Source organism: Falco peregrinus, chromosome 8, assembly GCF_023634155.1.
Source record: "Falco peregrinus isolate bFalPer1 chromosome 8, bFalPer1.pri, whole genome shotgun sequence".
Classification (NCBI taxonomy): Eukaryota; Metazoa; Chordata; class Aves; order Falconiformes; family Falconidae; genus Falco; species Falco peregrinus.
In genome coordinates this window covers 33,005,047-33,026,666 of record NC_073728.1, presented here as the reverse complement: position 1 = coordinate 33,026,666, position 21,620 = coordinate 33,005,047, and the positions used below count along the sequence as shown (strand labels likewise).

General features: G+C 51.3%; 1 protein-coding gene across 3 annotated transcripts in view; it reads left to right on the top strand.

The window, feature by feature from the left end:
- Window positions 1-2,191: 2,191 nt before the first annotated feature.
- The window catches only part of SLC12A8 (solute carrier family 12 member 8), a 54,946-nt gene continuing 35,517 nt past the window's right edge, over window positions 2,192-21,620 (top strand). Inside the window, exons 1-5 of one of the 3 annotated variants that reach the window (XM_055812852.1) lie at window positions 2,192-2,287; window positions 6,612-6,832; window positions 7,630-7,776; window positions 10,646-10,837; window positions 14,355-14,586. In XM_055812852.1, coding sequence (XP_055668827.1) covers window positions 6,764-6,832; window positions 7,630-7,776; window positions 10,646-10,837; window positions 14,355-14,586 — 640 coding nt within the window. In that variant the 5' untranslated portion in view covers window positions 2,192-2,287; window positions 6,612-6,763. Of the gene's footprint in view, window positions 2,288-2,976; window positions 3,479-6,611; window positions 6,833-7,629; window positions 7,777-10,645; window positions 10,838-14,354; window positions 14,587-21,620 lie in introns of those variants that run through there. The other 2 variants (XM_055812853.1, XM_055812851.1) reach the window with 2 other exon arrangements.

Sequence of the window (21,620 nt, the reverse complement as noted above, 5' to 3'; positions counted from 1 at the left end):
CCGTCTTTCCCACATTTCACTGGATGGCTCAGACCTATGGGTTTTCCAAAGTTGTATCTCTTGCTGACTGACCTCTGCGGTGCTACTTTCCTTGTTCCTGGAAGCCATGTTTATGCCTTTGTCACCTCTGGATTTCTCCTTTACCTCTTCTATCCCACACAAACTTTTGTCACCTCCTTCACTTAAATCCATCTCTAGACTCCATCCCCAGGAGCAGTTTCCACTGAGTGATGTGGTGCAGGCTATCAGAAATCTTAAATCGCATTTCAGGATGTCCAGTGCCTGGGTCTGCCAGGCTTTGGATGGTCCATTTGACAGTCCCGAGGACCTACCTGACTTGAGGGAAAGGATTCCTGCTGGTCTGTGGAACTCGCGGCATTTGTTTCTAGCCCTGAAAGCACCCAAGAATTGGACTTTGATAAAACAATTTTAACTTTTAGTTGCATTTTCTCCCCCTTTTTTTTTCCCCAGTAGAGCCAAGGTACTTGGCAGAAGGAGAGAGATTTTTTAATTAGGACTTCTAAAAACCTTTCTCAAATGGTTTGCAGTGGTTTTCCTCGAAGGTGGTGTAAGCCTTGGAGCGGTGTGGAGGAAGGCTTGTATGGACACGCTGGTGGCTGAGTCAGCAGTGAGTCACGCAGCCATCCCAAGTGTGCACTGGGGAAATTTGTACCATTCCACATTTGTTACGAGTAATCTAAGTGCCGCTTCTCTTGCATTTGGGTTACATCTTTATTTTCAATATTCTTTAAAGAGAGCAAACTGCTTTGCACGTGACTGGCACTTGGTGATTGCCCTTGGAGGAGTGGCAGTGTATGTCGGTCTGTGGTTCTGTGGGGTGTGGCAAGGACGGAAAAGCAGTGTGCTCCCGAGAAACACAGGCAGCCCCGCTGAAGGAGTGCTGCTGGCTGGATTCTCTTGCCGAGAGGGAAAATGTTAAAAATTGCTGTGACTTAAATAGGAGCAGATGGAGACCAACACTGGGCAGTCCTGAAAGTGTGTTTTAACAGCGGTGCTTGGTGATTTTACTGTGTTGGTGTGCCCCTTGAAAATACTTTTTGGTGGATTTCTGCGGTCATTACTTCCAGTGGGAAGGCAGGATCACTTAAAGGAGTGTTTGGTGGCAAAGGGGTAGTGGTGGCAACCACCCCAGGGAACTTGCTGAGCTCTTGCTCAGCCTGCAGAGGTGTCAGTAGGGGCCAGCAGGCCAGGCTCTGGGGCTGCGGGCAGGCCAAGCTCCGGGCTGCAAGCAGGCCAGGCTCCGGGGCTCCAAGCAGGCCAAGCTCCGGGGCTGCAAGCAGGCCAGGCTCAAGGGCTGCAAGCAGGCCAAGCTCCGGGGCTGCAAGCAGGCCAGGCTCCGGGGCTGCAAGCAGGCCAGGCTCCGGGGCTGCAAGCAGGCCAGGCTCCGGGGCTGCAAGCAGGCCAGGCTCCAGGCTCCAAGCAGGCCAGGCTCCGGGGCTCTGGGCTCAGGCCTTGGCAGCGGGTGACCTTGCACCGGTTCTGCAGCAAAGTCATAGATACTTGTTCCAGATTTTACGCTGGCCCTGAAGGCGAGAGAATCTGGCTGAACCTGTTCCCTGGGAGTTGTAATGAGCGTAAAGAGCAGGGAGCCAGAGGACAGCTTCTGAAAGATTCTGGGAATGGGATATGTTTGGGAGATACCTGCTGATCTCCCCAGGCTTCATCCCCTATCTGTCTGCTTGGAGTTTTTGCCTTCCCCTCCTGCCACTCTCCCAAGTGCGGTGTTTGTCCGAGAGTAAAGGCTTGCGTACCCTTGGCCTCTGCAGGACACTGGAACATGGCGTGGGCTCGCTCGGGCACGGGTGCCCTGTGCGGATGCTTGTAGCACACTAGGGTGGCCCGGAGGCATGTTGGCTGCCTCGGTGCTGGGGCCGATGGAGGCCGCGCCTGTTGGGGCTCCGCGGGCGGCCGCCCGGCTCTGGATTTGGCCCCGTTTACACCGGGACTGCCCACGGCCCGTGCCCGGCGCCCTGCCGGCGCAGCGTGGCGGTGCTGGCGGACCGGGCAGGTTCTGGTACACGGGCGCGCCGTGCTGTGCCACCGACCCCCTGCCGGGCTGCGGGTCGGCGGACCCCGCCGCCCCCCGCCCCTGTGCCCCGCACACCCCAGCTGCCCGCACCCTTGCCCCGGGGGGGCTGCGGGCGGGGGTGGCAGCGCCGCCCGGGCACACGTGGCAGCCGCCCGGGCCGGCCCAGCACGGGAGGCGGCGCCGCGGGCGGGGGGGGCGGCGGCCGGCGGGGAACCGGGGGGGCCCGGGCGGCGCCAGGTGAGTGCGGCGGGGGCGGCGGGGGTGCCCGCGCCCCCCACGACGGGGGGGGGTGCCGAGCCTGGGCGGCGGGGGCGGCCCCGCGCTTTGATTTTGCTTTGCTTTGCCCGCTGCTCCCTCCGGCTGGGGCGTTGCTGCAGCTCACTCGGGGGTGGGGGGTGGGGGGGGTCGAAAACGGGGAAAAGAAAGGCTAAAAAATATTAGGGGGGTGGCGGGAGCGAAAAAAGAAACAAACAAAAAGGCAACAGGAAAAAAGGTAAATACAAAGGCAAAAAGAAAAGTAAAAAAGAAAAAAAAACCCACCCAAGGCAATGCAAAGAAAGGAAAGCAAAAAAAAAAAAAAAAGCAGAAGACAAAAGAAAAGAAAAAAAAGAAATGAAAAAAACGGAAGTAAAAAGATCAGAACAAAGTAAGTCAGTATAAAAGCAAAAAGGCAAAAAGGGAAAAGCAAAAATAAAGCAACCCCCCCAAAAAAAAGGAAAAGAGAAAAAAAAAAAGGAAAGCAAAAAAGAAAAGAAAAGCAAAAGACAATGGAAAGGCAAAAAGGCAAAGAAAGAAAAGGGAATCAGAAAAAAAAAAGGAAAAAGAAAAAAAGCAGAAAAAAGGAGAAAAAAAGGCAAAAAAAAAATGTCGCAAAAGAAAAGGCAAAAAAAAAGGGGGGGGGGGGGGGGCGGGGAGAAAGGCAAAAGGCAGGGCGAGCCTTGGCGGCAGCGCTTTGCGGGAGGTCGGCGTAGCGCGGCCGGGTGGGCACCGAGGCTGCCCGAGCGCGCCGGGAAGTCACAGCCGGGGGGAGCCCGGGCCTGTCACGCCCGGCTCGGGAGTTACGTTGCGGAGACCCGTAAAACCAGAACGGGTCGTGTGTTTGTGCTGGCTCTGGCAGTAAAAGAATAACCCGGAATAACCAGGCGCTCTGATGCGTGGCATTACCTTCGTTGCACTGGTGGCTGCTTGATTTCCCTTTTAATTCCTGCCTTCCTCGGAGTCCCCTAAATTAGCTGTTTTTAAGAACTTGACCTAGAGAGGCGTTGAGGGGATTTATTAAAACTGAAGTGCTGTTGGCTGCTTGGTCCCTTGAGGGAGGGAGGCTTGGAAGTGCCTCCTCTGGCAGGGATGAGGCTTCGGAGGTCGCGGGACCACACGCAGTTGGGCTTGGGAAGGCGTTAACCTTCCCTCTTTAAACCCAGCCAGCTGGTGAGTAGCTCAGAGCAGCAACGCTTAGCTCAGAAATGGCTTTAATGTGACAATTAATAAAACATTATTGCTTTCAAAGGATGCGGAAGGCACGGAAATTTCATCTGTGGGAATCTGGTTTTGCAATTAAATCTAGAAGTGTCGCAGCAGAAGGAGACGAGCCTTTGTAATGTTTCTTTGAGGAGGTTTGCTAGTGCTCTTCTGCTCTCTCAAGCCCTAAATGGTATCGAAAGATTAAAGCAACTATTCTTCTTCGATTTATAGACTGGTTAGTGTCTTTGGCAGAAACTTTAGGAAAAGTAGTATCAATTAACTTTCGAGTTAGAGCCTCGCTTATATTAGAGGAAAATGGTGCCTGTTTGGGTTTTTTTTTGGCAGACTGGTGTATATAGCAGAAAAGCTTCTGCTGAGTTGGTGACCCAGGTAGATGATGCCGCCTGAAAACATCTCTGTGCTGTGCAGCGGTTCAGAAACTGTGCTGCACTGGTGGCGTGCTGCATGGGGCAACAGGAAGGCTCCTGGCCACAGAATTTGCCACTTTTCAGACCCTGAATTGCAAAAATAACACGTACATCGTGTGGATTGGGCTGTGGCGGTGCATGCGGCGGCTGCCCTGGCATGTTTGTTCAGCTCTCGATGCTGAGCTTTATACCCCCTCCTGTGTTTGCTTCGGTTGCCTCGTAGGGCCGAATGGATCCGCCGTTGAGGAGGGATGTAAACAATTGCAGAATTCAGTTATAAGATACTGGGCGGCTGGAAATGCCACAGAGGAGCAATAGCGGAGAGGCAATTTCCTGCAATGGAGGAGAAAGCTCTTACACCGAGGCGAGCGGGAGTGGGGCTGGGTGGAAAGGACATGGGAGCATAGGGCGGGAGAAGGGGTTTTAATGCTGAGAAGAAAAAAAAAGAAAGAGGAAGAAATTGTGAGGTGAGGGGTTTTAAATGTCCGGGAGGGTAATGTTTCCTGCAAGGTGAGCTCCAGGTCTGAAATCCGTGTGCAGAGCCCTTCTTTCTGGATTCTGCAAGTTTCGATTGATAATATGGGTTCATCGAACCTTCCCGTGGTTCCACACCAGGCACGCTGAACCAGCAGCTTCAGGTGCTCCAAAGCTGCTGCAAGGGGTCAGGACCATCTTGTCCTGGGGCTGCCTTGGTGGAGCGGGTGAGGAAAGCGGGGGGCTGCAGGGAGGCAGCCTCCCTGTTCTTCCTACATCCAGCTGAAGCGGCTGTGAAAGGCAGGAGTTCACTGAGTGAAATCTCTGGCAAGGAAATATTGTATTGGGGAATCTTAGGAGAATATGGCTATTCAATTATAATCTTGTTTCACGTCGTGTATTTTCTTCCTTTTTTATTACTATGGCTATTTGCATAAAAACATGAGCTTTGCTTCTTTAGTGTTCATCTGCTCCTGCTGCTTTTGCCCGGCTTGAAGCCCCAATCTCCCTGTAACAGCAGCCATTTGTGACATTGTGAAGGGTTATTTGCTTCAAAAAAAGGGGAGGGAGAAGTGGGGAATCAATGAACTCTTATGGCTCTGGTGCTGCTTAACCAGCCACACGGACAGGGCGAAGAACCCCCCCCTGTGCTGGGCATTGTACCGCAGCTACAGGAGACCTGCTGCAGCTGAAACACTGTGCTGGAACAGCGGCAGCATCAGTTATTTATTACTGGGTATTTAAAAGGAGAATAATAAAGGCAGGATGGTGAAAGTGCTGAGTGACCAGCTCTTTCTGCGTCAGGTTCAGCTCTCGACGCAGAAATCCTGAGTGACCCAAAGTAGTTTCTGTATGCTTTCATCCCTGTGTGGTAGGAAAAGCACATTTCTGTTGGTTGTCTTGTCTCTGTGGCTTGCAAGCATGAGGAGTCAGAGATTCCTACACCGCCTGTGATAAATTTGGTTCCTGGTCTCAGGTAAGGTGTCCAACCATTGGTACAAGCCTTGTGTGATCACAGTTGGTTCTTGTGAGCATGTGAGCTCGAATGGCCAGGAACTGTCAGCCCTGGGAGAGCCAACGGTCCAGGCAAACCGCCCTCTCCACATCCGTGGAGCATGTCTTGCTCCCCTCTGGCTACAGCCCTCTGTCTTACCCAGGCATGGTATAGCTGTGCTGAGGAACGGCCAGAAAGGCTCTGTTGGCGGTTGGTGTGGGAGACTCAGGGTAAATGGCTGATGGCCATCACAAGACCATTTGGGGGAAGTTAAGACTTGGAGCCAGCTGGAAGGAGGTGTATAAAAGCAGCCCTCCACAATTAGAGGAGAACTTTGTATAAAAACTCCCCCAATAAGTAAAGGAACCAGCTATTTTGAGACAGGGAAATGCTTGTGCTAGCTTTCCCCTTCTGTGAAGTTGTGCTAAGTTATCCCTGAAATAAAGCCTGATGCTGCTTTCCTGGTACACACATGGTGTTGAATTAAGCCTGACCCACTGCCAGAGTCTGCCTGTGGCAGGGACAAGCCCCAAGTCGGGGTGCTGCAGACAAGGTGACTGTACCCCCAGGGGTGGGTATGACCATGAAGAAGGTCCTGGGCATCGGTGCAGGGGATGTGGCTGAGAGCATCGGGAATGCAGACTGTGGGTCTGTGGTGTGGACACATTCAGCTGCTCCAGTTCCACCTCTGTGCCATACTGGGAGAGGGGCAGAGTGGGGTAATGAGGTCGCTTGTCAGGGGAGAGTTTACACTGGCAGGACTCTAGTCTGCAAAAGGTACAGCTGAAGGGGATGTAATCAAGGCTGTGGAGTGGTTTGTGGTGCTGGGAAGTAAATAGTTCATGTGCCCTATGTCACCGGAGCATGGGGGCATGCAAAGTGACATTACCAGGCACTGGATTTAGGACCAATGGAAGGCAATACATTTCTCAGACAGCACGCCGGGGAGCTAGTGCTGCAGGGTACTAAGGATGCCAGGGGTGTGGAGGGGTTCAGAAAAGGCCACCAAGGGCTGATGATAGAGCCTGTGCATGGGCAGGCCCTGGGAGGGTGCTGGGGGAGCGCTGTGCTCTGCTTGCTGTGCTGTCACTCCATGGTTCTGCATCTGCTACGAGCCACTACCGGCTCGGTCTGGGCGATAGCCTTGTGCTTCTGCAGGCTAAGAAAGCAACAGTTGTGTCTTCTGTCTTTTCTGCTTTCACAGTAAAGTGCAGTAAAACCATGAATCTTACGCAGCGGAGGATCCAGCACTGCAGGAATGTGACCAAGAAGAACAGCTGACGTGCTCCGCTCGGCCTCGCCTGCTGTAGTGTTAAGCTGTGCATTGGGCAGGCGGAGGCAACGCGAAGGGGTGTGATGTCCAGCATGAACAGTGCCAGAAATGATGGCTACGTCCAAGAGCTATTCCATGAGGAAGCACAGCAGGTTTGTCGGAGAGCCATTTCCTTTCAAAGCCCAAGTTTCCATCTCTGAGGTCTCTGCACCTCCTCCTGGTCTCTCTGTGGCAGTTAAACAGGGCTGAGGGGACAAAACTGCCCTCCTTTTTGCTACCTAAACCTGAGGTGTATTATTTAGAAAGGAAGAGAGGGAACTTGGTTTCCAGAGGGTGGGAGGGAGCAATAGAAGGGAGTTGCAATAGATAACTGCACTTGCCCTGAAGTTTCAGGTCTCCATTCCAGCAGCTCTGAAATTCACTGGTGCCCCGAGTAACAGGGTCCCATGTCTCCTCTAGAAAGGTAGTGTCCTGATCAGAGATCACTGTGTGTGATGGGAAGACCATCTTAACCTCCTCTGTCAGTCCCAGTTGGCCTGGCCTGGTTTTTCATCTCATCTAAGAGACTTCTCCAGTGCATTGTGAACCCTGTATGTCTTGGTGGGGTGCTTGGCAGGGACAGAAGGAGAAGCACAACGTATAGCTGCAAGCTCCATAAAGGACCCCTTGAATTGTGTTTTTGCTTCATGGAACATCATCAGCAGGGGGAATTCACTGTTGCTGCTTATCCTACAAGAATACCAATGGGGTATTACAGGGAACCCTCTCTTCCAGGGCCCAGGGATCCCAGCAGCTCTTCTGCCCCTTCATTTTAGAGACAACTTGCAACAAGATGGTGTCTTAGCAGCTGCTGGTGGCCATCCCACTGCTGGTGGCTGGCTGTTGCACCACTTCTGCAGCCTGCCTATAAAACATGAGAGGTAAAACGGAAAGCTTTGCTTTTCTCTAGGTATCTCAAACACAGACCAAGCCCTGGTGGAAGATCCAGCTGTTTGTGTGGGAGCCGGTGCTTTTTGGAACATGGGATGGCGTCTTCACCTCCTGCATGATCAACATTTTTGGAGTGGTTCTTTTCCTGAGGACAGGATGGCTCGTGGTGAGTGTGTGCTGACTTGGTTGAATGTCTAAACAGGCATTTTCCTCTTTACCTTGTATCTCTATCACCACCCAAGTGTTTTGGATTCTGTGCTGTTCATTGTAGGCATTGCTTCTGTCCTCTGGTATTTTGCAGCATTTCAAAAAGTTCCACTAAAACATAAGGCTGAAGTGGTCTTTTTAAGTCGATTCCTATTTCAGTTTTAGAAAAGAAAAAGAAGACGACAACAACCAACCTTGCCAATGAACAGGGACACCCTTGTGTTGTATCATTGAGACAAAATAACCACTTTTCAGGTGAAGCGTATTGCTGTAGTTACAGCTACTTTGCCATCTTCCCAACACCACAGAAACAGGTCTCCTCCAAACATGTCGGTGTTGGGGTCTCTGATGCCTTGCATGGAGAATCCTCAGTCAGGTGAAATTGTCATTGCTGTCAGAGGGACTTCCACTTGTGGATCCAGAATAGTATCTCACTGAGGGTCAGAGCCTGGAAGAGCGCCTCTGCTCCCCTCCTGATGCAGAACATTGTATTGTCCCTTGAAAATTTCCCCTTAGAAGAAGGAAAGCTCCCCCAGGGCTGGGTGGGATCTGAGCTTCAGGCAGAGTTCGTGTCACAGGCACGATGGACACCTTCCAAAAGGAGCAGGAAGACGCTTGCGCTTTGCATTGAAAACTGCTTTGCTGGAGGCTTTGAGGGGAGCTGCAGTTGTCATGGTGGAGAAGTCATGATGATTTTCCTGGCTCCCTTTGCCTACTGATCTTGTTTCCTCCACGTCTCCTTTGAAAGCAAGTGACTGCTGGAGCAAAGGCAAATATCAATAAAGCCAGTAAATAAAAGAAAAACTGAAACAGCTGGAAGCTAGCATAAAAGGGAAGGGTGGAGAAGTCGGGGTTGGCAGGGAGCTCTCCTGGCAGAGGACAGTCAGATGTCGAGCCATTTGCAGAGTCAGGCTTTTGCTATAAATTTCCAGAGCCAGGGCTGGTAAAGCTTTGCAGTTCCAGGGGACCCTAATCTTGCCGAAATGTTCAACAACTATTGTAATGCTTTGCTAACCCCTTCCAGCACGCATGCATAAATAAGCATCAGTGTTTAATGGGGGCTTTTTCTTCTCACTTTCTCTGCTTGCTATTGTTGCTGTGGGTCCAGCCTTCCTCCTTGGTCTTCGTGTTAACCCTTTCTTCTGTGGGAACCATTGAACTGCCCATTAGCTAGCTGCTGCTGTAGCCTGGTGCCACCAGCAGATTCTGGAAAAGCCCAGGGCTACGTGTGTGTTTTCGTATGTGTGCTCTTTTTTCTTTTCTTTTTTTTAACTGAAGCGTGTCAGATTTATTAACCCTTTTAACCTGAGGGTAAGCTGTTGAAGAAAAAGCACAATTGTCCTTTGAAAAAGGAGTATCAGGTTGTGGTGGGCTGTGGTGCTGACCCAGCCAGCGCTGTTTTTATAGCAAACCTTGGCTCTGTTCCCCACGGACCAGATAACACCCCTGTCAAAGGCAGCAGGATGCTGAACCAAAATAGGATTTTATGATAATAGCAACATCCTGGATATGTTTCTGTTTTTTCATAAAAAAGAGAAAAGAAAAAAAATATGATCTGGGACTTCAACCAACCCCAGAGCTGAGAAGCAGCCTTTTAGTGCTGGTGATAAACAAACCCTGTCAAGGCTAGCATGACCTCAGAAATGAGCATGGCTGGAGCGAGGTTGGGAAGGAGGGATGTGGACATGGCCTGTAATATGAGTCAAGGCAGGGGAAGGGAAGCCAGACGTTAACGAAGCGCTGGGCGCTGGGGATTTCTGATCCTACAGTTGGAATCGCTGAGTGCCAGGCTGAGCAATTTGTCAGCAGGGGAAGGTGGGCTGGAGCACGAGGGGAAACTTTTGTCCCTGGAAAATAAATTACAGCCATGCGTGAGAGGGCTGGAAGGTCCCTAGCTCAGAAGAGGTGCTTAAATGCTTTTGGAGGTACCAACACCTTCTCTTTCTGAAAATCAGACCTCAATGGCAAACTGAACCCCCAGACCCAGGGATTATGCTGGCCCTTAAAGCTGCCAGCAGGGACCTGCAGCTGCGTTTGTTCAGAGGCTTTTGCTCATCACCCCAGAGTGAGAGGGTGGTGGGTGCAGCAGCTCCTCCCAGGGCCCTCCCTTCACTCCAAGCAGGAAGGGGTTTTGTTTTTTTCAGGGTTGCTGAATCCTCTGCACAAAACTCCCCAAGTACAGGCAGAGCAAAAGGCACCTGCCGCTCGGCGTTACCTCTGCAGATAAGGGCCAGTGGGTGCTGGTTTATGAGTGATATTTATCTTACACCCTGTGCTGCCTTTGAGTTTTTGTTCTTTGGTATTTCGTTGTTTGGGAGGATCAGTGCTTTTAAAGGTAAATGTTCTGAAAAATTAAAATGCGAGATCGGTGCTGTTAAGAAATCAACTGTTGTAGATCCCAGAGGTTCAGTTTTGAAATTACTTTTTGTTATGAAAGTGTTGGGGTTTTTTTAAGCATGTAATTCTAAAACATGCAAATAGGCGGCGATCCCTGGCCTGTGGCAGCTGAATCATTGTTTGACGTTGTTCTTTTTGAACTAGAGAGCGAAGTCAGTGATTCATGCAGAAGCCCGGTGACGGAGCTCAACCTGCTCATGCAAAGGTCTGTCCAGCCCCAGGACAAGGTAGGGGTGCTAATAGGAACTGTAAATTTGGCAGTCAGTTACATTAATTAGATAAGTAGGGGTAGGTGTGTGTTTTTCTTTTAATCTGTAGCGACTCCAGATTTATAGATCATTAGTGACTAGAAGCGCATAGGTCCTTTTTCTGTCTCAACAGAATTGGTGTGAGCTGATCTTTTTTATTTTTATTTTTTTTTTTCATTCCAGGGAAACACTGGCATTGTAATGGGCATGTTTCTGGTATCCTTTGTCATCCTGGTTGCCCTGGTGACAGTCTTGTCTGGAATTGGAGTGTGTGAGAAGTGCAGCATTGGAAGTGGAGGAGTCTACTCCATGATTTCTACTGTCCTTGGAGGTCAAGTAGGGGGGACCATTGGCCTCCTTTATATTTTTGGCCAGGTAATTAAAAAAAAAAAGTTATTGAAAGAAAACTTAAAAACTTTACAATGCAGGAAATAATCCTGTGCTTTCCTGCTGCAGGAAGTAAATTTGAGTAATGCTCCACTATGCTGGACACTGGGAGCATTCAGCCCTGCTCTGCTCCCCGAGAGCAAGCCCATGCGTGGCGATACGCCGCCCAGCACGGGTCAGGGCGGTGGAGGACCTGGATGTCTGAACAAGTGAACCATGCAGGACATGCCCTCCCATCCCAAATTACCCACATTGCCAGGACATGCCCTTGCTGGCGAGAGACTGCAATTAAACCGAAGCGGGAGAGGCCAGGGTGGCCACCTAAAGCATGGCGAGCAGCTGTGGGGCGGCAGGTTGGCCTTGGCATGCTCCCCGTGCCCTTAGGGACCGGGCAAGCCTTGGCCGCTTCTCTGCGGGAGCCAGGAGAAGGGGAGCTGGTGTGGGAGGAGAGCTGGGCAGCGTAAGGGCCGCAGCTGATTGACTTGCTGAGATCCACAGTTCTGGGTTTTCTGAAAGGCCCCAAGGACCTGTCATGGTGGTAGAGTGCCGATGTACACAAGCAGTAAACATAAAGAATGGAAAGTAATCTCTTAAACCTGCAGTAACTTAACCCCCTCCCCCCATAAAGATGTTATGAACAGTAAAAATGTGGTGAGCAGAGAAACATTTTTATTGAGGTTTGTTTTTAACTGACTGGCTTACAGCAATCTTTGAAAACCCTTAACAACCCCCAAACCAAAAATAATCCCCTCTTCTTCTTTCACTCCAGATTAAAAGCAAGTGCCCATAAAATACAAACTGAACACAGTTACAAGCCAAGATATGGAAATGGGCCACACATGAGAATCCTTCCTGTCATATTTTCCACTCTTGCTCTCCGAGCGGACCCCGTCTGGGAAAGCAATCAGGTTGCAGCCTGTCCTGAGGGTTGTAAAAGCCAGGCTGCGGCAGCCCCGGCCCCTGCCCAGGCATCCCGTGCGCACGGGGGGCCGCGGGGTGGGAGCTGGCAGCTCACTTAGGAATGCTTTGCCTGCTCCCAAAAGCCAATGCCTTTCCCTTCTCTTTGGCTCTGCTTTTTGCCCAACGTGCTTTGCACCAGCTGCAGGCGGCTCCTCCACTCCGAGGCGCTGACAGAGCACTGTAACCTCCATTGCGAGGTGAGTCCGGCCAGAAATGGGGTTATTCCCCGTTTCCTGGTCCGACTGGGGCAAGTGGGGAATGACTGGCCTCGTGCTGCTGGTGCCCTGGGAGGTGAGAGGTGGCTCAGTGCCCTGGGGCTGCTGCAGAGATGGGCTCCTGCTGCATCAGCCAAGGTGAGATGAGACCCAGCTGGGCTTTGCTGTCCTCCTGGGATGCTCCAGAGAAGGGACTTAATCAGATTACCCTAAATGATGCAGCATGCTTCTACTAGGTCCTCCAGGGACCAATGTGTGTTTGGTCACCGCAGCTCTAATCATGAAGCTGGGGTTTGCTGCTTTTCTCTGCAGTCTCCTTTCCTGGAGTAGTTTGCAGTCAGACCTGTCTGTGCAAGAAGAGGTTTTCCAGGGTCCAGCCCTAAAATCCCCAAAGCAAAGATCGTGGCAGCGCTTGTCTGGGTGTTGAAAATCAATTATGGTCTTTGCCCAGTCCCTCGTAAGGGACTGGTTTCTGCAAATTTCAGCCTAGAACTCAGTTCTGATTTCAAGACAGCTGGCTCATGAGAAACCAGCCCCCATCACCATGCCACTGGGGCCCTGGCTGTGGCTGTGCCTGGGGCAGCGGGGTGTTGGGGGCACCCAGCTCCTCCATCCTGCTGGTGATGCTCATGGCTCATCAGAGGCATGGCTTCCAGGAAGCTTGCTTAGCTCTGCTCCCTTCAGAGTGTCCTTGAACATTGCCATCCTTGGTGTGAAAGGAAAGAAAACTGACTTAGTTAAGAAAATGTAATTGCTTCAAAAACTGACGTTGGTCAAGTACAGGGGGTTGGGGTTAGGTGATACTGCTTTCTGTCCACAGAGCTTTTCCTCATGTGAAAGGCAAGAACTGCGCCTGGTTTTGATGTGTTTATTAGCATTAGATTCTGTTTGAGGTTTTTTTGGGTTCAAATCTCAAGTGCCATTTTTGTGGGTGCCCCAAGCAGAGCTGTGCAGGCACGGGGTATTGTGCTTTACTAGCTCAGGAGGGACCTGTTTTCCAGAGAGAGCACCCATGTAGGATGTGTGTTTTCCACTCAGTGTTGCTGTAGGCCATGCTAAACACAAGTAAATAAGAATATCTCCACTTATTTGGGGCTACCTTAAAGAGTCTGATGCTTCTCTGGTGAAGGCATTCACAGTGGGGCTACCAGCCAGGAGAAAGAGAGACTGTCAGGGTGTAGTTCACCCCATCCGTGCTAGGTGTCTGCCTGCGATGGAAGTGAATCCTGCTGTAGGATCTCCAATTTGTAGGTGTAAGGATCTGAACAGGTGACTCCCATGCACCTGGCTCGCCAAAACCTGTGCACAAACCCGCCGCTCCTGGGTATGGGTCAGGTCGTCCTGGACACCCTCAGTGGAGCGGTGCTGGTGTGGTCTGAGGGAGATCTGCAGCGGAGCAGGGCTCTGCTCTGGCGCTTGCTGGCTTGGGTGATTTTTCTCCTTTCCAGTCATGTGGGAGCTGTGCTGCATGTCCCTTGCCTGTGGATGGGGACAGTGAGATCGCAGGACCCCGGGGTCACAGCACCCATGCTGGCGTGAAGCCGAGTGCCCCAGCCTGGCTCGCCAGGGATGCTGTGCCCTGGAAAGGGTTGTTGCTGATGTGTCAGCTAGCGGGAACCTCTGGAGGGAAACATCCTGGTATTTCGGATTGCTGCCCCGCAGTGGGGTTTGAAGCCTGAACCTGTGCTGCAGATGTCCCATCCTGCAGGCTCTCCACCACCCAGGGCAGAGTGCCTCCTGCCCCGCAGCCAGACAAACCAGCGGCATTCCCGGGAGCTCAGGGAGGATGGCTTGCACAATACGCTCTCCTCAAAAGTGCAGGCTTCGTTCCAGCAATGAGATGGGGAGCCAGTGAAACATCAGGCTTTACATCCAAACTAAACAGAGTTAAAAATAACCCCTGGGAGGCAATGAAGGGGGAAGCAAACTGCCATTCCCCAGACAGGTGTTGAACTGAGACCCTTTCCTTCAGAGAAACAGAAGAAGGGGAGCCACTTAAGGTTGACTCATCTTACACTTAAGGTTTTCTCCCTCGAGAAGCCGGTGTGGTTTCTCCTGAAGCATTAATGGGGGTAGATTTTAAAGCCCACGGGAAGTTGCTGGGCTGCTGGCCCTAGACCCAGCCTTCTCTGTCCGGGCAGTAGGTGTGCTGCCCTGGCGGTGTGCTGTCTTACAGCAGTAAGGTTCAATCCCTGTAGACCAGAGTAACACTAAAGATTGTATTGTGACAGCAAATGTCTGTCTGAACAGGGACCCCCCGGCCAGCCCAGCATGGGGGCTGTGGATGGGGATCTCTTGTTCTCCCATACTCACAGAGCTCTGTCCTTCAGTGTGTTGCAGGTGCCATGTACATCACTGGCTTTGCGGAATCCATCGCAGATGTCCTGAGCCTCAGCAACATCTGGGCAGTGCGCGGCATCTCCCTGGCTGTCCTGCTGGGCCTGCTGGGGATCAACCTGGCCGGGGTGAAGTGGATCATCAGGTTCCAGCTCCTGCTGCTCTTCCTGCTGGCTGTCTCGACGCTGGACTTTGTCATTGGGTCCTTTACACACCTTGATCCAGGTAGAACTGGGGGTTCATTACATGGGGTAATTACATCACCTGACGGAGGTGTTAATCCCTTGGGGTTTTCTCCTTGGGTGTCTTTGTGACGTTACGCATCTAGGCAGAGGTACAGTTCAGCGCTGCCAGACATGTCCCCTGTCCTTTGGTATGATCTTTTAGAGGTGACCTGTTATTTTGCAGGGAGTATTTCCAGAGTACGACTGGAGATGTCTTAGTAATTCAGGTGTTTGACTCAGCTCCCACGTGTGCACTTGTTATACTTATATTGTGCTTGGAGGTTTTCTAACAACAGAGAGTTCACAATCGCTCTTTGCAGCCTTCTGCTGTCTAACTCCAGGTTAGGCATGGTGCCCACAAAACCAGAGGATTATGACTTTGCTTAGGATTATGACTTAGGAGCTTCTCTCCCCAGAGACCCCTGAGGTCACGTAGACCCCGGCTGTGGCGCCCGGCTGCACACTGCTGGATTTGCTGCCCAGGGCCACACTGGGGAGCCAAGGAGGGACTGCGTGGGCTGGGGCAGGTGCCTGCTGGGGTTTCAAAGAGGAGTGTGTTCAGGTTTCCCCCGTTAACCTTCTCCAGCCTGAGTTCAGCCTGCAGCGGCAGCTCCAGCTTGGGCAAGGCAGAGATCCAGGGCTCCCACCTGCAGTCCTGCTGGCACCCTGCGCCCCCTTCCCCTCCCTCCATCCTCATCCCCGAGGGGTGTTTTCAAGGAAACATCTCAGGACGTGGGGAGTTGGCGGTGGAAGGTGTAAGGGGACCGTGAGTGCCACAGCGGCCGCTCCAGTAATAAACGAAGTGTAATTAGCTGAGTAAACAGAAGGTGTCACCTTTTTCTTGGCTTCCTCTGTGTCCAGCAGCATCTTAGGGGGTTGCAAGCCACCTGCTAAAGTCAATTTAAAGGAAAGATTTTCGGGTTTTATTCACAGCTGGGATTCAGCTGCCTGCCAGGCGGCAGGAGGTGAGTCACAGAGGTGCTCGCAGTGCCCATGGCACAGCTGTCTCTTCGTGCTGCTGGGTCACTTCGTGCTGCTGGTACGGCGTGCAAGGACAGCGGGCTGGGAACAGAAGCTGCTGCACCAGCAGCTGCTGCCCTCTCAGAGACAGCCTTGTGGAAAGGTGTTTGCGTTTTATATTTAGCATGTAAGAAATGCCCCAAATGAAAGGTGGTAAAAGTCTTGGCAGACACGTGCAAATGAGAATGGAGTGAGGACGGCTGTGCGTGTTTCACAGAGAAAGCAACTGACCTGCCTCAGAACAGCTCTGTTTCACAGGAGGTTGTTTTCTAAAGGAAACAGGAGGGGGTTGCATTTCAGTTGTGTTCAGAGGGGACCTTTAATGTAGACCTGGAGACCTTTCTAATAGTAGAGAGAAAAGGAATACTTGGGGTGAGAACTGATGGTAGGAAAACGAACATGGGACCAGGAGGAGGGAATTAAAGGAATACAAACGTCAGCAGGAAACGTGCCCAAGTTGAGGTCAACGTAGCTGTCTTTGATTTCCTCCACTGCTGAGCACTATGTCATTTTCTTCTGACAGAAAATAGGGAAAGGAAGAGAAACGAGGAGGTTGAGCATTGCATATGCTGCAGTTTAGCAGTGGCTGGCTAAAGAGAAGGGGGTTTCCAGTGTGGGGAAGAACACTGGGCTGATGGTGGCCAGATCCAAGCCCCAGATGCCAGTTCTCCCAAGCAGCACTGCCCATATGTTTGGACCTGTGGCCATAAGGCTGGCTGGGGAGAGCTGGGGAGGTTTTTGCTTGTACAGACCGCTTCCGTGTGAGAGAACTGTTTTGAGCCAGGCTGCACGGTTGGTTCCTCTCAAGTCCTGCATTTCCCTGGAAGGCCTCTGAGTGGTGTGTCAGCACCAACGGTGAGCGCTGGGCTTCAAGAAGCCTCCTCACTTTGCCTTGCACGCTTTCTGCACGGCATGGACGGATGCTTGCCTCTTGGGTGCGATTGCACCCGTCAGCAAAGCATCCCTCCTGCAGGGAGGCTGTGGGTGGGACGTGCAGGTGTCAGCGAAGCTCCATCCCCAAGAGCTGGCTGATGGCAATGGTGGGGTGCAGTGCGTCTTGAGCCCAGCACCTGGGGAAGCATTTGAGACCCCTTTGGGGTGAGCAGTCAACTGATCAGCTTTCCGCAGCTGTCATGTACGTGCAGTTGTTTTGGGTTTGGTTCTTCGGCTGCAGTGGTGACTGAGATGCAAAGGGCAGTGTGCAGGGAGAGGTAATTTTTGAGGATGGACCCGTGCGCTGGAAAGATTTCAGCTGACATCTTGTCTGGGTTGTTTCTGTGTTTTAGGACAGGTTTATAGGGTTTCAATTCATGGCCTCAGGTCTCGGTCTCCGAACCTGTACAATGGGCTTTGTGCAGCCATCCTGCCTTTCCTGCTCCCACCATGGCAGCCTTTTCCCTCACTTAACATTTCCAAGTGCTGCGCACATACCAAAGGACTGTGCATCTGCCAAGCAGCAGTTATTTGGATTTAAATAATCTCCAGGAATTCTTGTCCATCTTGAAGGTCTTAAACGGCTGCCTTTGTGTGGTTGCGCTGGGTGGAGTCCCCTGCTCTTCTGCCCGTTCCCTCAGCTCACACCCAGGCACACACCAAATCGGATATTGTCCAAGCACTCACTCCCTTCCTGTGGTTTGCCTTTATTTTTAGTCTAAGGACGGAGCGTGTTTACACAAAAGGGGGCTTCTCAGCAGGGCTTCCCGCTGCTTTTTCTCCTCTTTTTTTGTTATCCCCTCTTTATTGCCGTGGCTCGCTCCCACTGTGAGAGCCGGCCGGGCTTCTGCAGCCCCGAGCACCCAGGGGAGCTGGGTGGCTGCAGCAGGCAGGGGCTGCTCAGGGTCGCTTGTCCAGATGCTGCGGACCCCGCTGAGGCTGCAGGCAGCCCTGCCTGCTCCCGGCCAGGCTGCGGAGCCCTCTGCCAGGCCTCCAGGGCTTTTGCTCCTTTCCCCAGGCTGCCTGCAGCATGGGGTGGGACTGTCTGATTTTTTGGAGTTAATCCTAAATCCTCCCCTTGGCTCCGGCCAGCACTTCCCCTGGGGACAGGTCACAGTCCTGGGCTGGGATGTTGGCCAGGGGTGGGTGGCGAGGAGGGGGGCATCCCTGGGCTCTGCTGGCTGAAAACCAGCCTCGTTGAGCTGCCTCTGGCCACTCACCTTTAAAATTCGGACAGACCTCCAGAACCAGAGACCCCTGCACTCCATCCTTGGGATGGAAAACTTCTGTATTCTCTTTCCTCCCTAGGCACAGCTTACAGTTTTTACCAAACCTGACACAGGTGAATTGAAATCAGGCAGCACTGAACTTCCTGACCCATAACCAAGACCCAGCACTGGCCACAAAGCTGCATAGTAGCAATGCAGGGTTTTCTTGGCTCACATACATTTGCCTTTTAATTCTGGAGGTCCATACCTCAAAATCAGCCTGAGTAAAGGGGGAGGATGCTCCTCAGAACAGTATGTGAAACGTTTTGGCCTCTTCACGTCCTGAACATTAGAGTCACGGAAAAAGAAGATAAGCTCACTGTTAATGCCCACTCTTTTGTTTTCCTAGCATATCTCTGCTAATTTTTGTGTAGGGTGACTCCCAAATACTCCCTTTCAATTAGGCGCCTGCTTTCCTGTTTTGGCAGCAGCTCTCAGGTGCCCCGTTATAGCAGAGCGGCTGCGGGAGCGCAAGGGGGGTGGTTGCTGGGGGAGGGCTGGCGTTAGTTTGGTTGTGCTTTGTTGGGGAGATGAAAGGAATCACAACACTAAATGCCCTGGGGGAGAGGGGAGAATAAATTATTTTGTTAGGAATTCAGTAATTGGGTCCCCTTGGGCTGGGACCCTCCTCATCCTGTAGCAGATGGTACCACGTGGCTGGGGGAAGCTTGGAGCCCGGCTGCATGGGGCTGAGCCCCATCTCCTCCCGGCTGGGGAACCCAGGCAGCTGGTTTCTTAGGGATGCAGAGAGATGTGAAGGGCGCATTGCTGTCAGGGTGCTTGTTTGGGGTTAATTTCCACGCAAACCGTGGCCTTTGTGTCACCTGCTTCAGTTTTAGCTTTGCAAAGTTGTGCACACAGATAACTCATTTATCATCCTCACTTTTTCCTCCGAGGGTGAGTCCTTTGGAGGATTCATCCCTCTCGGGTGTTCTGCAGCCAAGCCCGGGAGCTGATGCTCTCCTGTGGGTACCACTGGTGAGGAGCTGTGGGAGATGAGCTTCGCCTGGGGCTGCTCCAGCAGACAGGGAACCTACAATTGTTAAAGTGATTTATGTATATAAACACACTGGTGTTGTAAAGATCCCTCAAACGGTGCCTCGGGGGCTTTGGTGTGTAGAATTAATTAAATATATTCCCACATGTTTAATATGAAACTGATCAAAGCGTCCTAATCAGGGGCTTTTGCTTGGCTCTCTGTCGTTTTATTTTATTTTTGGGCACAAGGGTTGTGCCCCAATTTCATAAGAGAGGGTGCAGGAAGGATGTGTGTGTCAGAAGATGATCTGCAGCTAATCCCAGAGGCTTTATCCAGGCTGATTGCTGACTTCCTGGCCTGAGACACATCTGGAAACTGGCATCAAATTCCAAGGAGAAATCACTGAGTGAGCGGCAGTAGAAAAAAAAATCCCACTTTGCTACTGAACAAGGTAGACACCGGGGTGAATAAAAGCAGGAGACTGCTAATACGCTCTTTATTTATTAAAAAACACAGGATTGCTTTCCCCAGGTTTTTCCAATTATAGTGCATTGAATGGCCCTGACATCACTCTTGAGCCAGGGCCAGCCTATTCAACAGTCTGGCAAAGACATTTATTAACTGGTTACCTGCCAATTGTCTGGGCTAGGAGCTGCGGGACAGATGTGTTTTGAAAAGTGATAACATTGTTAGGGCCCTTATTTAGATAGTGAGAGGAAAGCTACACCACTCCATCCAGGCTCTCTGAAGTAGGTATTTAAAGCAATTAAAAATAAATAAATTAGGTTGAGATGTAACTTTGCTATGCAGTTCCGCTTGGCTGCCCTGTTGGTAGGTAGGTTTTCACAGTGTTTCCTTGCTGGAGGACACCCGGTAGTAGGACTTTGTTGAGGAGCGGTGGTCTTGCCTGCCGGTGGGTGCTCAGGGTGTCAGTTGTCAGCACAGCTGCTGCTCGCTGGGGGCTGGACTTGGCATCCCTGTTCTCCCACTCTGTGGTTCCACTGAACCCACTGCCCTGAGGCATCTCTCAGGAGGTGGGTAAGGAGGAGGGGAGGAGGGCCCAGGGCCTGCGGGTCCCTGCCCTGCTGCACCCACCGGGCTGTGCTGGCGATGCCGTGTGCATCTAACCTGCTCTTAAAAATTTCCAGCAACGGATCCTCCGCTGCATCCTTGTGGACCCTGCTCTAGTCACAGCTATCTCGGGCTAACCCCCCTTCCTGCAACCAAACCCCACCCCTCTGGGTCTCTCAAGGGCTTGGGGACCAGCTGATGTCCTTCCTTTCTGCATTAAGCCACCTTGCGTGGAAGACCCCTTGTGCTCCTCTTCAGTCTTCTCCAGGCTGCCCCATCTGAGTGGCCGTATGGGATGGGAGCGAGCTGCCCTCTGCCACGTGCTGCCGAGGAGGAGGAGGGTCCTGGCCCCCTCTGACACCCTACAATGTGCCACTGCATGGTGCCATCAGGGCCGGGCTGGCCCGGGTCCATCCCTGGAGCAGGAGAGGGTTTGCTGAGGTCGTTACAGGTTTAAACATGCCTAATAGATAACACTGCTCCTGATTTATACAGATTTTGTGCACAGTTGGTTTAACCTTTAATTTCTTTGCTGTTGCCCTGTGAGGCAATGCTAAGCTCATCTTCCTAGAGCTTGTAAATGAATCCTGAAATACCTTGGCTGGCTTTGTCCCCTGCTAGATGCTGCCTTCACCTTGGCTTTCCCTACCTCTTCTCCTCCATGAAACCTCAGGTGCGGGCTCTCTGTTCAACTTGTTTAATGCTGGAGACCTGATAAAATGAACTGGCTCGAGGAAGTTATATATCATCCCATAATCTCTCCATCTATCCCTGTTGCTGTGTTTAAATGGGACAGCTTTATTTAATAGCATTGATTTTTTTTTCTATTTTTGGTGCCGCTACATAATTGTTTTCAAATGATAGAGATATTTTACCTCCTCTTTTTTCATTCCCCCAGTGTTTAATTCCAGTCACAGTTCAGCTGTGCCCTGAATCAGCTTTCCTTATTTAGGGATTCAATTTATGAAGATAATTTCTAGATACTAGATTCTTCCTCCAGCCGCTTCACTTGTAGTTTGCATTCCTCTCTTAGGCTGAAAGGAAAACTTTGCCTGGGACATGGGTCCTTATCTACTGCTCATCATCATCTCTGCTGCCTTGTGTTAACAATTTTTGGCCTTTTTTGGTAGTAAGAAAGAGATTTTAGCCTAGTTGTACCTTCACTGGCCTGGATGATGGCCGGTGGTTCTTGCTGGTTTTCTTTTCTACTCAAATGGGAAATGTATTAATTGAAAAATGTGATTTTGGTGGGGAAAATGTATTCTCTGGTATAAACTGAATTCAATTAATAGCTTCAAACAAACAACAAAAAAATCCTTTAAGGTGCCAACATCCTGCTCAACCTTTCCAAACCCAAACACTGTTTGGTTTCCAGCCTGAAACTAGACTTGAAGCTGTAGCTATAGCTGTGTGTGTTGTATAGAGGATAGTTAAAACCTCCTAAAAATAAAATAAGCCTGTTGTTTTGGACACAGATTCAAACCAGCAACAAATGGAACAGGTTTCTTTTGAGACATTGTTGTCATCTGGATAAGATACCCGTAAGTTGGGAGTATGGGATGCTCTAGTCGTGAGTATGGCAGAAGACTCCGTAGACCATGGCAGGGTGCGGTGCATTATGTTACGTTTTGGTTAGCTGCCTTCTTTTGAAAGATGGGGAGTTGGTCAACATGGATTGGGCTTGGTCCCAAGCGATGCATGGAGTAGCTCTGAGTTAGAAAGGAGGTCACTCCAATGAGTTCAAAGGATGTGTGTCATCGCTGC